General features: G+C 46.1%; 1 protein-coding gene across 1 annotated transcript in view; it reads left to right on the top strand.

Annotated features, from left to right (window-relative positions):
• The window catches only part of LOC119967933 (flocculation protein FLO11-like), a gene marked incomplete at its 3' end in the record, with an annotated part of 87,458 nt that extends 71,546 nt beyond the window's left edge, over positions 1-15,912 (top strand). Inside the window, exons 6-11 of the mRNA XM_038801031.1 lie at positions 5,360-5,556; positions 5,652-5,800; positions 5,939-6,135; positions 6,889-7,095; positions 12,650-14,076; positions 14,857-15,912. Coding sequence (XP_038656959.1) covers positions 5,360-5,556; positions 5,652-5,800; positions 5,939-6,135; positions 6,889-7,095; positions 12,650-14,076; positions 14,857-15,912 — 3,233 coding nt within the window. The remainder of the gene's footprint in view (positions 1-5,359; positions 5,557-5,651; positions 5,801-5,938; positions 6,136-6,888; positions 7,096-12,649; positions 14,077-14,856) is intronic.
• Positions 15,913-17,121: the final 1,209 nt, after the last annotated feature.

Here is a 17,121-nt window from a genome sequence, read left to right as displayed (position 1 = left end):
ATAGACAGAGTGGATAGTCAGAGACATTTTCCCAGGGTAGAGGGATCAATTACTAAGGGGCACAGGTTTAAGGTGCGAGGGGCAAGGTTTAGAGGAGATGTACGAGGCAAATTTGTTTCCACAGAGGGTAGTGGGTGCCTGGAACTCGCTGCCAAAGGAGGTGGTGGAAGCAGGGACGACAGTGATGTCTAAGGGGCATCTTGACAAATACATGAATAGGATGGGAGTCGAGGGATATGGACCACAGAAGTGCAGAAGATTTTAGTTCAGATGGGCAGCATGGTTGGCGCAGGCTTGGAGGGCCGAAGGGCCTGTTCCTGTGCTGTACTTTTCTTTGTTCTTTGTTCTTTGTTTGTTCTTGTGTATGCTTTATCGTGATGGTGCAGCCCTGGAGTATGAGAGTCCAGCGTATTATATGGTTTTGACTAGCCATCACATCTTTAATGCAGCCATCTAACAATAACTGCATGGGGGTGTGCTCCATGTAAATGGTTAATGGATTTATGTCAAAGATGTAACTAAAATGTTGTACGGCCCAGAAAACCGCTAAAAGGTGCTTCTCTCACACTGAGAAACCCCGTTCAACTGGGGTTAGGGCATGCGAGGCAAAGGCCACAGACTCGTGCCTCCTGTGGTGCTCCTGCAGAGTATGCTGTCCATGGCCGATCTAGCGCAAAGGGAAGGTCTGGGTTAGGTACTTGCAGCGCCGGAGTCTGCACGTGGGCCTGTTTTAACACTGAGATAGCCTGCGTGTGGTGCTCGGTCCACTCCCATGGGGCATTTTACTTTTAGCAGGTCTGAGCAATGGGGGGAGCAATGTGATTGCAACAGTACTTCACCAAGCCTAGAAAGGAGTGTAATGAGCTCACGTCCTTTGGCAGGGAAAGTTGGCAAGGGAAGGCATGTTACCAACCCATTCCACTTCCTTTCTATTTCATGCTTCCCCTTGGTCACTGCTATCCCCAGGTATGAGACTTGTAATCTCGTGGGCTTGCTTGGAGTTGATTTTTAGGCCCAGCGTAGTTTAAGATCCCCCCCCCCCCCCCCCCCCCCCCCCGCCTCCCCCCCCAGTTTGGGTCTGGGGGAGGAGATTGCCCGCATACTGCACCAGACATTCGAGTTTATCTAGCTCATGCACCTTCTCCGGCACGGGTCATTACCGCTGTTACACTTGATGGTTGTGCGTGTGGTCGGCAGGGTCAAAATTCTCACATGCTTTCCAACTCCCTAGTGGCATGTGAGAGTAGCATTCGGATCCAAGTGGATTGATTGTGCTTGTTTAACTAGGCACGGTTTAACTGCCTGAAAACCGCTGTAAATTGGCACCACAAGCGACGAGCGTATGCCGTCGAGTGTTTCCCTTTCTTTTGCCTAAACTTCCTCAGGCCGACCACTGCGTCCCCTCGATCATAACCCACGACAATCAAAATTGCCGCCTCCATTTCGTCTCATGACCCCCAGCTACATTGTAGGGATTAGCCAAGGCAGATCTGGGCTCAAGAACATTAACATCAGTTTTACCTCCTCTAAATCATCTAACCCGTGTAAAACCCTCTGTTGGTCTGTACTCACGAAGAATGCATTGGATCCAGTGTTGGTTCAAACACATCTATTGTCTTGGTGATATTGGTCAGTTGTGCTATGGTGTACGGAGGTTCATATGTGACACTGGCATTCTGGCCGTCTCCTAGCCAGTGGTGAGTGGGTTCATAGGGGCAGGGAATTGTTTTTTCTTCATTTTTTTCATTTTCTAAGGGTGCTGACGGTTCTGTCGCCTGGAACGGGGGAGCGGTGGTTCCCACCCATTATCAGAATCAGCATAATTATGAGCTTGCTCCTCTATCTATTCCCAATCTGCCCTGGGTCACTACCCCCTAATTCTGTTGTCCCTTTTCTTATGGATAATTGCGATTTTAATTTTGCAATCTCAGACAGGCACTTTGAATGGTCTGCTGCGCGGGCTCTATTCTCTTTCCTTGCCTGGTGCAGGATCGTTGCTGCAGCCTGCAGATTCTACTTTGATTCCTCTGCTATTTGTTGAGCCGCAGCTCAATCCCGGATACTGTGCTGTTCCTTTTGATACACCTTCCTGCATTGACCGTGGAACTGTCTCAGAGGTAGAAGGCTGGCTTGGTTCCTCTCTTCTCATATCTCTAACTTGCTTTTCAGCTTCTCGGTCTGATCCCTAGCATCACCTAATTCCTTTCTCAATTTTAAACTCTCTGCCTCTCTACCCCAGATCTGCTCCATACAACTAGTGATCACAATCGCTTTATTGAACTTAGAAGCCCGTCTGCCCAACTCTTTATGGGCATGGTCCCCGTGGGCAGCATGGTAGCACAAGTGGAAAGCACTGTGCCTTCATAGCGCCACGTGTCCCAGGTTCGATTCCCCGCTGGGTCACTGTCTGGAGTAACTTTTTATTGATGTCCACCCAGGAACACCAAATGCTGCCTGTAAATAATAACAGTAAGAAGTCTTACAACACCAGGTTAAAGTCCAACAGGTTTGTTTCAAACACGAGCTTTCGGAGCACGGCTCCTTCTTCAGGTGAATGGAAAGGCTTGTTCCAGAAATGTTTATATAGACACAGTCAGAGATGCCCCGGAATGCGAGCACCTGCAGGCAATCAAATCATCAAAGGTGCAGAGAGAGAGGTAACTCCAGGTTAAAGAGGTGTGAATTGTCCCAAGCCAGTTCAGTCGGTAGGCCTCTGCAAGTCCAGGCTTGTTGGTGGGGGCCGAATGTAATGCGACATGAATCCCAGATCCCGGTTGAGTCCGCATTCATGCGTGCGGAACTTAGCTATAAGTTTTTGCTCAGCAATTTTGCGTTGTCGCGTCTCCTGAAGGCCTCCTTGTAGAATGCTGACCCGGAGATCAGAGGCTGAATGTCCTTGACTGCTGAAGTGTTCCCCAACTGGAAGGGAACAGTCCTGCCTGTTGATAGTCGCACGATGCCCGTTTATTCGTTGTCGCAGTGTCTGCATGGTCTCGTCAATGGCGAATCAGTCCTTTTATTGAGGGAAAACACAAGGATTCATTAATATCAGGATTCCATCAGGTGTGGTGGGGTGGGAGAACCCATTCAGCGGGTGGCACTCTGCTGAACCACGGTGGGCAGTCAGTGGGGTGTGCGCAGCCCACACAGACTCCCGCCCATTGTGTCTTGTGAGTCAATGTTTTTCCATTTTCCAAGTACATTAAGGCTAGATTGAAGTTGCAAATCTCTGTACTTACATCACAGTGTGCCGCAAGATTAGTTATGGATCATAAATTTGTAATGTTCATTAAACAAATCTTGAATCCGTTAGAAGTGGTAGAGAAAATAAATCTTCCCTCTGTACATGGAAACCATGGGAGAGAAATGTGTTTGTGCAGGCTCCTCCTCTGAGGTCAAGCAGCATCGCATGATGCTATTAGCATTGCCCGCACAGATTACCTCATTGAAAGCAGAAGGAGCAGTGAGGAAGGAGCAGTGCTCCGAAAGCTAGTGTTTGAAACAAATCTGTTGGACTTTAACCTGGTGTAGTAAGACTTCTTACTGTGCTCACCCCAGTCCAACGCCGGCATCTCCACTTCATTGAAAGCAATAAAGAAACCCATGAGAGCTGTTGTCTGCTGCTGAGGAATTAATGTACACTGTGAAGCTCCTTGAAACAGCACTACGAAAACTGAGGATTTGAGTATAGGAGAAGGGATGTCTTGCTGCAGTTATTCAAGGCCTTGGTGAGACCACACCTTGAGTATTGTGTGCAGTTTTGGTCTCCAAGTTTGAGAAAGGACATTCTTGTTATTGAGCGTGTCCAGCGAAGGTTCAAAGAACAAAGAACAAAGAAAAGTACAGCACAGGAACAGGCCCTTCGGCTCTCCAAGCCTGCGCCAACCATGTTGCTCGTCTAACTTAAAATCTTCTACACATCCAGGGTCCATATCCCTCTATTCCAATCCTATTCATGTAATTGTCAAGATGCCCCTTAAACGTCACTATCGTCCCTGCTTCTACCATCTCCTCCGGTAGCGAGTTCCAGGCACCCACTACCCTATGAGTAAAACACGTGCCCCGTACATCTCCTCTAAACCTTGCCCCTCGCACCTCAAACCTATGCCCCGTAGCAATTGACCCCTCTATCCTGGAAAAAAGTCTCTGGCCATCCACTCTGTCTATGCCCCTCATAATTTTGTACACCTCTATCAGGTCGCCCCTCAACCTCCGTCGTTCAATGAGAACAAACCGAGTTTATTCAACCTCTCCTCATAGCTAATGCCCTGAATACCAGGCAACATCCTGATAAATCTCTTCTGCACCCTCTCTAAAGCCCCCACATCCTTCTGGTAGTGTGGCGACCAGAATTGAACACTATACTCCAAGTGTGGCCTAACTAAGGTTCTATTCAACTGCAACATGACTTGCCAATTTTTATACTCAATGCCCCAACCAATGAAGGCAAGTATGCCGTATACCTTCTTGACTACCTTCTCCACCTGTGTTGCCCCTTTCAGTGACCTGTGGACCTGTACACCTAGATCTAGTTCTACCATTCACTGTATATTCCCTACCTGTATTAGACCTTCAAAAATGCATTACCTCACATTTGTCCGGATTAAACTCCATCTGCTATCTCTCCACCCAAGTCTTGAAACAATCTAAATCCTGCTGTATCCTCTGACAGTCCTCATCGCTATCCACAATTCCACCCTTTGTGTCGTCTGCAAACTTATTAATCAGACCAGTTACATTTTCCTCCAAATCATTTATATATACTACCAACAGCAAAGGTCCCAGCACTGATCCCTGCGGAACACCACTAGTCACAGCCCTGAATCAGAAAAGCAGACTAATACCCGGAAAGATACCCGGATCGACTGGGCTTGTACTCACTGGAGTTTAGAAGAATGAGTGGGAATCTCATAGAAACATATAAAATCCTGATGGGACTGGTCAGGCTAGGTGCGGGAACAATGTTCCTGATGTTGGGGACATCCAGAATGAGGGGTCACAGCCTAAGAATAAAGGGTAAGCCATTCAGGACTGAGATGAGGAAGAATTTCTTCTCTCAGAGAGTTGTGAACTTGTGGAATTCTCTACCATAGAAAGCTGTTGGGGCTAATTCGGTGGATATATTCAAGAGGGAGCTGGACGTGGCCTTGCGGCTAAAGGGATCACGTGGTATGGAGAGAAAGCGGGAATGGGATAGTGAATTTGCATGATCAGCCATGATCATATTGAATGGTGATGCAGGCTCGAAGGGCCGAATGGCCTACTCCTGCACCTATTTTCTATGTTTCTATGTTTCTAATTTCTCCACCACAGATCATCAGTAATGTTTTAATTATATTTGAATTTTTTTGTCATCTAGTTTGTCGATATGTGAAGAATAATACTCAGTGCAGGTGTGATGGTGGATTTACTTGGACCTCAGCCTTTTGTACGAAATACCATTCTGGCAGTGTGAATATAACAGAAGAGCAGACCTGTGACATCACCAGGACTGACCCAACAAATCGGACATACTGCGGGCTTGCATCAGTAACAACAACCCCCACTGGAAGTATTGTATTTACAATTACACCAAGGAATTCAACTACACTCAAGACAGTGTTAACAAAACACAAAGCCGTCTCAACAACACTCACAACTGTGTCACCAAGATCTTCAACCATATCAACAACAAGCTCAAGTGTATCAACATCACCCACATTGTCAACAATATGTACAACTGTCTCAACAATGAAAGCAAGGATGTCAACAACACTTACACCTCAATTAGAGAATCACAAAATCACAAAACTGTTAAGGCGTAAAAGAAGGGAAATTCCCCAATCTGAGCCAATAACTCCTGCAACGGTGTCAACAATGACAACTGAGTCAGCAATGCCCGCCGGTTTGTCAGCAACATACTCAACAATGTCAACAACACCTACAACTGTTTCGACAGCGCCCACAAATGTGACAAAAACATCCCCAACTTTATCATCAACATTGCTAACTGTCTCAAACTTACAACCGACTGTTTCATCAACATTTCGAACTACGTCAACAACAATGCTAACTGCATCATTAACATCCCCAATTTCGTCAACGACGTCAACTGCGTCACCAACATCCCGAACGGTGTCATCAACATCCCCAACTGTATCATCAACATCCCCAACTGTATCATCAACATCCTCAACTGTATCATCAACATCCTCAACTGTATCATCAACATCCCCAATTTCATCAACAACAACGCCAACTGCGTCACCAACATCCCCAACGGTATCATCAACATCCCCAACTGTATCATCAACATCCTCAACAGTATCATCAACATCGCCAACTGTATCATCAACATCCTCAACTGGATCATCAAAATCCCCAACTGTATCATCAACATCACCAATTTCGTCAACAACAATGCCAACTGCGTCAACAACATCCCCAACTGTATCATCAACGTCCACAACTGTGTCATCAACATCCCCAACTGTGTCATCAACATCCCCAACTGTGTCATCAACATCCCCAATGCTGTCAAAAACATCCCCAACGCTGTCATCGACATCCCTAACGCTGGTATCAACATCCCCAACTGAGTCATCAACATCCCCAACTGAGTCATCAACATCCCCAACTGAGTCATCAACATCCCCAACTGTGTCACCAACATCCCCAACTGATTCAACAACATCCCCAACTGTAACATCAACATCCCCAATGCTGTCATCAACAACACCAACTGTGTCATCAACATTCCCAACTGAGGCATCAACATCCCCAACAGCATCAACATCCCAAACTGTATCATCAACGTCCCCAAATCAGTCTTCAACATTCCCAACTGAGGCATCAACATCCCCAACAGCATCAACATCCCAAACTGTATCATCAACGTCCCCAAATCAGTCTTCAACATTCCCAACTGCGTCATCAACACCCCCAACGCTGTCATCAATATCCCCAACTGCATCATCACAACCCCCAACATTGTCATCTACAACCACAACGCTGTCATCAACACCACCACCGCTGTCATCAACATCCCCAACTGCAACATCAACATCCCCGACGCTGTCATCAACAACCACAACGCTGTCATCAACGCCCCCAACTGTGTCATCAACATCCCAAAATGCATCATCAACATCCCCAACCGTGTCATCAACATCCCAAACTGCATCATCAACATCCTCAACAGCATCATTAACATCCCCAACTGCATCATCAACATCCCCAGCTGCATCATCAAAATCCCCAACTGCATCATCAACATCCCCAACTGCATCATCAACATCTCCAACTGTGTCATCAACATCCCCAACTGCATCATCAACATCCCCAATTGCATCATCAACATCCCCAACTGCATCAACAACATCCCCAACTGTGTCATCAACATCCCCAACTGAGTCATCAACATCCCCAAATGTGACATCAACATCCCCAAATGCATCAGCATCCCCAACTGAATTATCAACGTCCCCAAATCAGTCTTCAACATTCCCAACTGAGTCATCAACATCCCGAACTGCATCATCAACATCCCCAACTGCACCATCAACATCCCCAACGCTGTCACCAACATCCCCAACTGCATCATCAACTTCCCCAACTGTGTCATCAACACCCCCAACGCTGTCATCAACATCCCCAACTGTGTCATCAACATACCCAACGCTGTCATCAACATCCCCAGCTGTATCATCAACATCTCCAACTGGATCATCAACATCCCCAAATGTGTCATCAACATCCCCAAATGTGTCATCAACATCCCCAAATGTGTCATCAACATCCCAAACTGTATCAACATTCCCAAAGGTGTCATCAACATTCCCAATCGAGTCATCAACATCCCAAACTGTATCAACATTCCCAAAGGTGTCATCAACATCCCAAACTGAGTCATCAACATCCCCAACGGTGTCATCAACATCCCCAACTGTATCATCTACATCCTCAACTGTATCATCAACATCCTCAACTGTATCATCAACATCCCCAATTTCATCAACAACAACGCCAACTGCGTCACCAACATCCCCAACGGTATCATCAACATCCCCAACTGTATCATCAACATCCTCAACTGTATCATCAACATCCCAAACTGTATCATCAACATCCTCAACTGGATCATCAAAATCCCCAACTGCATCATCAACATCCTCAACTGCATCATCAACATCCCCAACACTGTCATCGACGTACCCAACTGTGTCATCAACATCCCCAATTTCGTCAACAACAACGCCAACTGCGTCAACAACATCCCCAACGGAATCATCAACATCCCCAACTGTATCATCAACATCCTCAACTGAGTCATCAACATCCCCCAATGTATCATCAACATCCTCAACTGCATCATCAACATCCCCAACACTGTCATCGACGTACCCAACTGTGTCATCAACATCCCCAATGCTGTCATCAACATCCCCAACGCTGTCATCGACATCCCCAACTATGGTATCAACATCCCCAACTGAGTCAGCAACATACCCAACTGAGTCATCAACATCCCCAACTGTGTCATCAACATACCCAACTGTGTCATCAACATCCCCAACTGTGTCTTCAACATACCAAACTGTATCATCAACATCCTCAACTGGATCATCAAAATCCCCAACTGCGTCTTCAACATCCCCAACTGTATCATCAACATCCCCAACTGAGACATCAACATCCCCAACTGTATCATCAACATCCCCAACTGTATCATCATCATTCCCAACTGTATTATCAACATCCCCAACTGAGTCCTCAACATCCCCAACTGCATCATCAACATCACCAACTGAGACATCAACATCCCCAACTGTGTCATCAACATCCCCAACTGCAACATCAACATCCCCAACTGTGTCATCAACATCCGCAACTGCGTCATCAACATCCCCAACAGCATCATCAACATCCCCAACTAAGTTATCAACATCCCCAACTGTGTCTTCAACATCCCCAACTGAGTCTTCAACATCCCCAACTGAGTCATCAACATCCCCAACTGTATCATCAACATCCCCAACTGAGACAACAACACCCCCAACTATATCATCAACAGCCCCAACTGCATCATCAACATCACCAACTGAGACATCAACATCCCCAACTGTGTCATCAACATCCCCAACTGCAACATCAACATCCCCAACTGTGTCATCAACATCCACAACTGCGTCATCAACATCCCCAACAGCATCATCAACATCCCCAACTAAGTTATCAACATCCCCAACTGTGTCTTCAAAATCCCCAACTGTGTCATCAACATCCCCAACTGCACCATCAACATCCACAACTGTGTCATCAACATCCCCAACTGTATCATCAACATCCCCAACTGAGTCATCAACATCCCCAACTGAGCCTTCAACATCCCCAACTGTGTCTTCAACATCCCCAACTGTATCATCAACATCCCCAACTGAGGCATCAACATCCCCAACTGTATCATCAACATCCCCAACTGTATCATCAACATCCCCAACTGTATCATCAACATCCCCAACTGATCCTTCAACATCCCCAACTGTGTCTTCAACATCCCCAACTGTATCATCAACATCCGCAACTGAGGCATCAACATCCCCAACTGTATCATCAACATCCCCAACTGTATCATCTACATCCCCAACAGTGTCATCAACATCCCCAACTGAGACTTCAACATCCCCAACTGTATCATCAACATCTCCAACTGTATCATCAACATCCCTAACTGTATTATCAACATCCCCAACTCTGTCATCAACATTCCCAACTGTATCATCAACATCACCAACTGAGTCATCAACAACCACAACTGAGACATCAACATCCCCAACTGAGTCTTCAACATCCCCAACTGTATCATCAACATCCCTAACTGTGTCATCAACATCCCCAACTGCATCATCAACATCCCCAACTGTGTCATCAACATCCCCAACTGAGGCTTCAACATCCCCAACTGAGTCATCAACATCCCCAACTGTATCATCAACTTCCCCAACTGAGACATCAACATCCGGAACTGTATCATCAACATCCCCAACTGAGGCATCAACATCCCCAACTGTATCATCAACATCCACAACTGTCTCATCAACATCCCCAACTGTGTCATCAACATCCCCAACTGTGTCATCAACATCCACAACTGCATCATCAACATCCCCAACTGTCTCATCAACATCCCCAACTGTGTCATCAACATCCACCACTGCATCATCAACATCCCCAACTGTATCAACAACATTTCCAACTGTATCATCAACATCCCCAACTGTATTATCAACATCCCCAACAGCATCATCAACATCCCCAACTGAGTTATCAACATCCCTAACTGAGTCTTCAACGTCCCCAACTGAGACTTCAACATCCCCAACTGAGTTATCAACATCCCCAAATGTATCATCAACATCCCCAACTGAGACATCAACATCCCCAACTGTATCGTCAACATCCCCAACTGTCTCATCAACATCCCCAACTGTGTCATCAACATCACCAACTGTGTCATCAACATCCACAACTGCATCATCAACATCCCCAACTGTCTCATCAACATCCCCAACTGTGTCATCAACATCCCCAACTGTGTCATCAACATCCACAACTGCATCATCAACATCCCAACTGTGTCATCAACATCCCCAACAAGTGTCATGCAACATCCCAACTGTATCATCAACACCACAACTGTCCTCATCAACATCCCCAACCGGTGTCATCAACATCCCAACTGTGTTCATCAACTTCCACCACTGCATCATCAAACATCCCAACAGTGTCATCAACATCCCCAACTGAGTCATCAACATCCCCTACTGTATCATCAACATCCCCAACTGAGTCATCAACATCCCCAACTGTATCATCAACATCCGCAACTGAGTCATCAACAATCCCAACTGAGACATCAACATCACCAACTGTATCATCAACATCCCCAACTGCATCATCAACATCCCCAACAGAGTCATCAACATCCCCAACTGAGTCATCAACAATCCCACTGAGACATCAACATCCCAACTGTATCATCACATCCCCAACTGCATCATCAACATCCCCAACGAGTTATCAACATCCCCAACTGAGTCTTCAACGTCCACAACTGAGACTTCAACATCCCCAACTGAGTCATCAACATCCCCAAATGTATCATCAACATCCCCAACTGAAACATCAACATCCCCAACTGTATCATCAACATCCCCAACTGTCTCATCAACATCCCCAACTGTGTCATCAACATCCCCAACTGTGTCATCAACATCCACAACTGCATCATCAACATCCCCAACTGTCTCATCAACATCCCCAACTGTCTCATCAACATCCCCAACTGTGTCATCAACATCCCCAACAGTGTCATCAACATCCCCAACTGTATCATCAACATCCCCAACTGTCTCATCAACATCCCCAACTGTGTCATCAACATCCCCAACTGTGTCATCAACATCCACCACTGCATCATCAACATCCCCAACAGTGTCATCAACATCCCCAACTGAGTCATCAACATCCCCTACTGTATCATCAACATCCCCAACTGAGTCATCATCATCTCCAAATGAGCCTTCAACATCCCCAACTGTGTCATCAACATCCCCAACTGAGACTTCAACATCCCCAACTGTATCATCAACATCCCCAACTGTATCATCAACATCCCCAACTGTATCATCAACTTCCCCAACTGAGACATCAACATCCGGAACTGTATCATCAACATCCCCAACTGAGGCATCAACATCCCCATCTGTATCATCAACATCCCCAACTGCGTCATCAACATCACCAACTGAGACATCAACATCCCCAACTGTATCATCAACATCCCCAACTGCATCATCAACATCCCCAACTGCATCATCAACATCCCCAACTGTGTCATCAACATCCCCAACTGCATCATCAACATCCCCAAATGTGTCATCAACATCCCCAAATGTGTCATCAACATCCCCTACTGTATCATCAACATCCGCAACTGAGTCATCAACATCCACAACTGAGTCATCAACATCCCCTACTGCGTCTTCAACATCCCCAACTGTATCATCATTATACGCAACTGAGTCATCAACATCCCCAACTGAGACATCAACATCCCCAACTGTATCATCAACATCCCCAACTGCATTATCAACATCCCCAACTGAGTCATCAACATCCCCAACTGAGACATCAACATCCCCAACTGAGTCTTCAACATCCCCAACTGTATCATCAACATCCCCAACTGTGTCATCAACATCCCCAACTGCATCATCAACATCCCCAACTGTGTCATCAACATCCCCAACTGAGGCTTCAACATCCCCAACTGAGTCATCAACATCCCCAACTGTATCATCAACTTCCCCAACTGAGACATCAACATCCGGAACTGTATCATCAACATCCCCAACTGAGGCATCAACATCCCCAACTGTATCATCAACATCCACAACTGTCTCATCAACATCCCCAACTGTGTCATCAACATCCCCAACTGTGTCATCAACATCCACAACTGCATCATCAACATCCCCAACTGTCTCATCAACATCCCCAACTGTGTCATCAACATCCACCACTGCATCATCAACATCCCCAACTGTATCAACAACATCTCCAACTGTATCATCAACATCCCCAACTGTATTATCAACATCCCCAACAGCATCATCAACATCCCCAACTGAGTTATCAACATCCCTAACTGAGTCTTCAACGTCCCCAACTGAGACTTCAACATCCCCAACTGAGTTATCAACATCCCCAAATGTATCATCAACATCCCCAACTGAGACATCAACATCCCCAACTGTATCATCAACATCCCCAACTGTCTCATCAACATCCCCAACTGAGACTTCAACATCCCCAACTGTATCATCATCATACGCAACTGTCTCATCAACATCCCCAACTGTGTCATCAACATCACCAACTGTGTCATCAACATCCACAACTGCATCATCAACATCCCCAACTGTCTCATCAACATCCCCAACTGTGTCATCAACATCACCAACTGTGTCATCAACATCCACAACTGCATCATCAACATCCCCAACTGTCTCATCAACATCCCCAACTGTCTCATCAACATCCCCAACTGTGTCATCAACATCCCCAACAGTGTCATCAACATCCCCAACTGTATCATCAACATCCACAACTGTCTCATCAACATCCCCAACTGTGTCATCAACATCCCCAACTGTGTCATCAACTTCCACCACTGCATCATCAACATCCCCAACAGTGTCATCAACATCCCCAACTGAGTCGTCAACATCCCCTACTGTATCATCAACATCCCCAACTGAGTCATCATCATCCCCAACTGAGCCTTCAACATCCCCAACTGTATCATCAACATCCGCAACTGAGTCATCAACAATCCCAACTGAGACATCAACATCACCAACTGTATCATCAACATCCCCAACTGCATCATCAACATCCCCAACAGAGTCATCAACATCCCCAACTGAGTCATCAACAATCCCAACTGAGACATCAACATCCCCAACTGTATCATCAACATCCCCAACTGCATCATCAACATCCCCAACTGAGTTATCAACATCCCCAACTGAGTCTTCAACGTCCACAACTGAGACTTCAACATCCCCAACTGAGTCATCAACATCCCCAAATGTATCATCAACATCCCCAACTGAAACATCAACATCCCCAACGGTATCATCAACATCCCCAACTGCCTCATCAACATCCCCAACTGTGTCATCAACATCCCCAACTGTGTCATCAACATCCACAACTGCATCATCAACATCCCCAACTGTCTCATCAACATCCCCAACTGTCTCATCAACATCCCCAACTGTGTCATCAACATCCCCAACAGTGTCATCAACATCCCCAACTGTATCATCAACATCCCCAACTGTCTCATCAACATCCCCAACTGTGTCATCAACATCCCCAACTGTGTCATCAACATCCACCACTGCATCATCAACATCCCCAACAGTGTCATCAACATCCCCAACTGAGTCATCAACATCCCCTACTGTATCATCAACATCCCCAACTGAGTCATCATCATCTCCAAATGAGCCTTCAACATCCCCAACTGTGTCATCAACATCCCCAACTGAGACTTCAACATCCCCAACTGTATCATCAACATCCCCAACTGTATCATCAACATCCCCAACTGTATCATCAACTTCCCCAACTGAGACATCAACATCCGGAACTGTATCATCAACATCCCCAACTGAGGCATCAACATCCCCATCTGTATCATCAACATCCCCAACTGCGTCATCAACATCACCAACTGAGACATCAACATCCCCAACTGTATCATCAACATCCCCAACTGCATCATCAACATCCCCAACTGCATCATCAACATCCCCAACTGTGTCATCAACATCCCCAACTGCATCATCAACATCCCCAAATGTGTCATCAACATCCCCAAATGTGTCATCAACATCCCCTACTGTATCATCAACATCCGCAACTGAGTCATCAACATCCACAACTGAGTCATCAACATCCCCTACTGCGTCTTCAACATCCCCAACTGTATCATCATCATACGCAACTGAGTCATCAACATCCCCAACTGAGACATCAACATCCCCAACTGTATCATCAACATCCCCAACTGCATTATCAACATCCCCAACTGAGTCATCAACATCCCCAACTGAGTCATCAACATCCCCAACTGAGCCTTCAACATCCCCAAATGTATCATCAACATCCCCAACTGAGACATCAACATCGCCAACTGTATCATCAACATCCCCAACTGACACATCAACATCCCCAACTGTATCATCAACATCCCCAACTGTGTTATCAACATCCCCAACTGTATTATCAACATCCCCAACTGAGTCATCAACATCCCCAACTGAGTCATCACCATCCCCAACTGCGTCCTCAACATCCCCAACTGTATCATCAACATCCACAACTGAGGCATCAATATCCCCAACCGTATCATCAACATCCACAACTGTGTCTTCAACATCCCCAACTGAATCATCAACATCCCCAACTGAGGCATCAACATCCCCAACTGTATCATCAACATCCCCAACTGTATCATCAACATCCCCAACTGTGTCATCAACATCCCCAACTGAGACTTCAACATCCCCAACTGTATCATCATCATACGCAACTGAGTCATCACCATCCCCAACTGCGTCCTCAACATCCCCAACTGTATCATCAACATCCACAACTGCATCATCAACATCCCCAACTGTCTCATCAACATCCCCAACTGTGTCATCAACATCACCAACTGTGTCATCAACATCCACAACTGCATCATCAACATCCCCAACTGTCTCATCAACATCCCCAACTGTCTCATCAACATCCCCAACTGTGTCATCAACATCCCCAACAGTGTCATCAACATCCCCAACTGTATCATCAACATCCACAACTGTCTCATCAACATCCCCAACTGTGTCATCAACATCCCCAACTGTGTCATCAACATACACCACTGCATCATCAACATCCCCAACAGTGTCATCAACATCCCCAACTGAGTCATCAACATCCCCTACTGTATCATCAACATCCCCAACTGAGTCATCATCATCCCCAACTGAGCCTTCAACATCCCCAACGGTATCATCAACATCCGCAACTGAGTCATCAACAATCCCAACTGAGACATCAACATCACCAACTGTATCATCAACATCCCCAACTGCATCATCAACATCCCCAACAGAGTCATCAACATCCCCAACTGAGTCATCAACAATCCCAACTGAGACATCAACATCCCCAACTGTATCATCAACATCCCCAACTGCATCATTAACATCCCCAACTGAGTTATCAACATCCCCAACTGAGTCTTCAACGTCCCCAACTGAGACTTCAACATCCCCAACTGAGTCATCAACATCCCCAAATGTATCATCAACATCCCCAACTGAAACATCAACATCCCCAACTGTATCATCAACATCCCCAACTGTCTCATCAACATCCCCAACTGTGTCATCAACATCCCCAACTGTGTCATCAACATCCACAACTGCATCATCAACATCCCCAACTGTTTCATCAACATCCCCAACTGTCTCATCAACATCCCCAACTGTGTCATCAACATCCCCAACAGTGTCATCAACATCCCCAACTGTATCATCAACATCCCCAACTGTCTCATCAACATCCCCAACTGTGTCATCAACATCCCCAACTGTGTCATCAACATCCACCACTGCATCATCAACATTCCCAACAGTGTCATCAACATCCCCAACTGAGTCATCAACATCCCCTACTGTATCATCAACATCCCCAACTGAGTCATCATCATCCCCAACAGAGCCTTCAACATCCCCAACTGTGTCATCAACATCCCCAACTGAGACTTCAACATCCCCAACTGTATCATCAACATCCCCAACTGTATCATCAACATCCCCAACTGTATCATCAACTTCCCCAACTGAGACATCAACATCCGGAACTGTATCATCAATATCCCCAACTGAGGCATCAACATCCCCATCTGTATCATCAACATCCCCAACTGCGTCATCAACATCATCAACTGAGACATCAACATCCCCAACTGTATCATCAACATCCCCAACTGCATCATCAACATCCCCAACTGCATCATCAACATCCCCAACTGTGTCATCAACATCCCCAACTGCATCATCAACATCCCCAAATATGTCATCAACATCCCCAAATGTGTCATCAACATCCCCTACTGTATCATCAACATCCGCAACTGAGTCATCAACATCCACAACAGAGTCATCAACATCCCCAACTGCGTCTTCAACATCCCCAACTGTATCATCATCATACGCAACTGAGTCATCAACATCCCCAACTGAGACATCAACATCCCCAACTGTATCATCAACATCCCCAACTGCATTATCAACATCCCCAACTGAGTCATCAACATCCCCAACTGAGTCATCAACATCCCCAACTGAGCCTTCAACATCCCCAAATGTATCATCAACATCCCCAACTGAGACATCAACATCGCCAACTGTATCATCAACATCCCCAACTGACACATCAACATCCCCAACTGTATCATCAACATCCCCAACTGTGTTATCAACATCCCCAACTGTATTATCAACATCCCCAACT

Source organism: Scyliorhinus canicula, chromosome 6 (genome assembly GCF_902713615.1).
Source record: "Scyliorhinus canicula chromosome 6, sScyCan1.1, whole genome shotgun sequence".
NCBI classification, from domain to species: domain Eukaryota; kingdom Metazoa; phylum Chordata; class Chondrichthyes; order Carcharhiniformes; family Scyliorhinidae; genus Scyliorhinus; species Scyliorhinus canicula.
The sequence above is the reverse complement of the archived record's forward strand: the minus strand, read 5'-3'. Positions and strand labels throughout refer to the sequence as shown.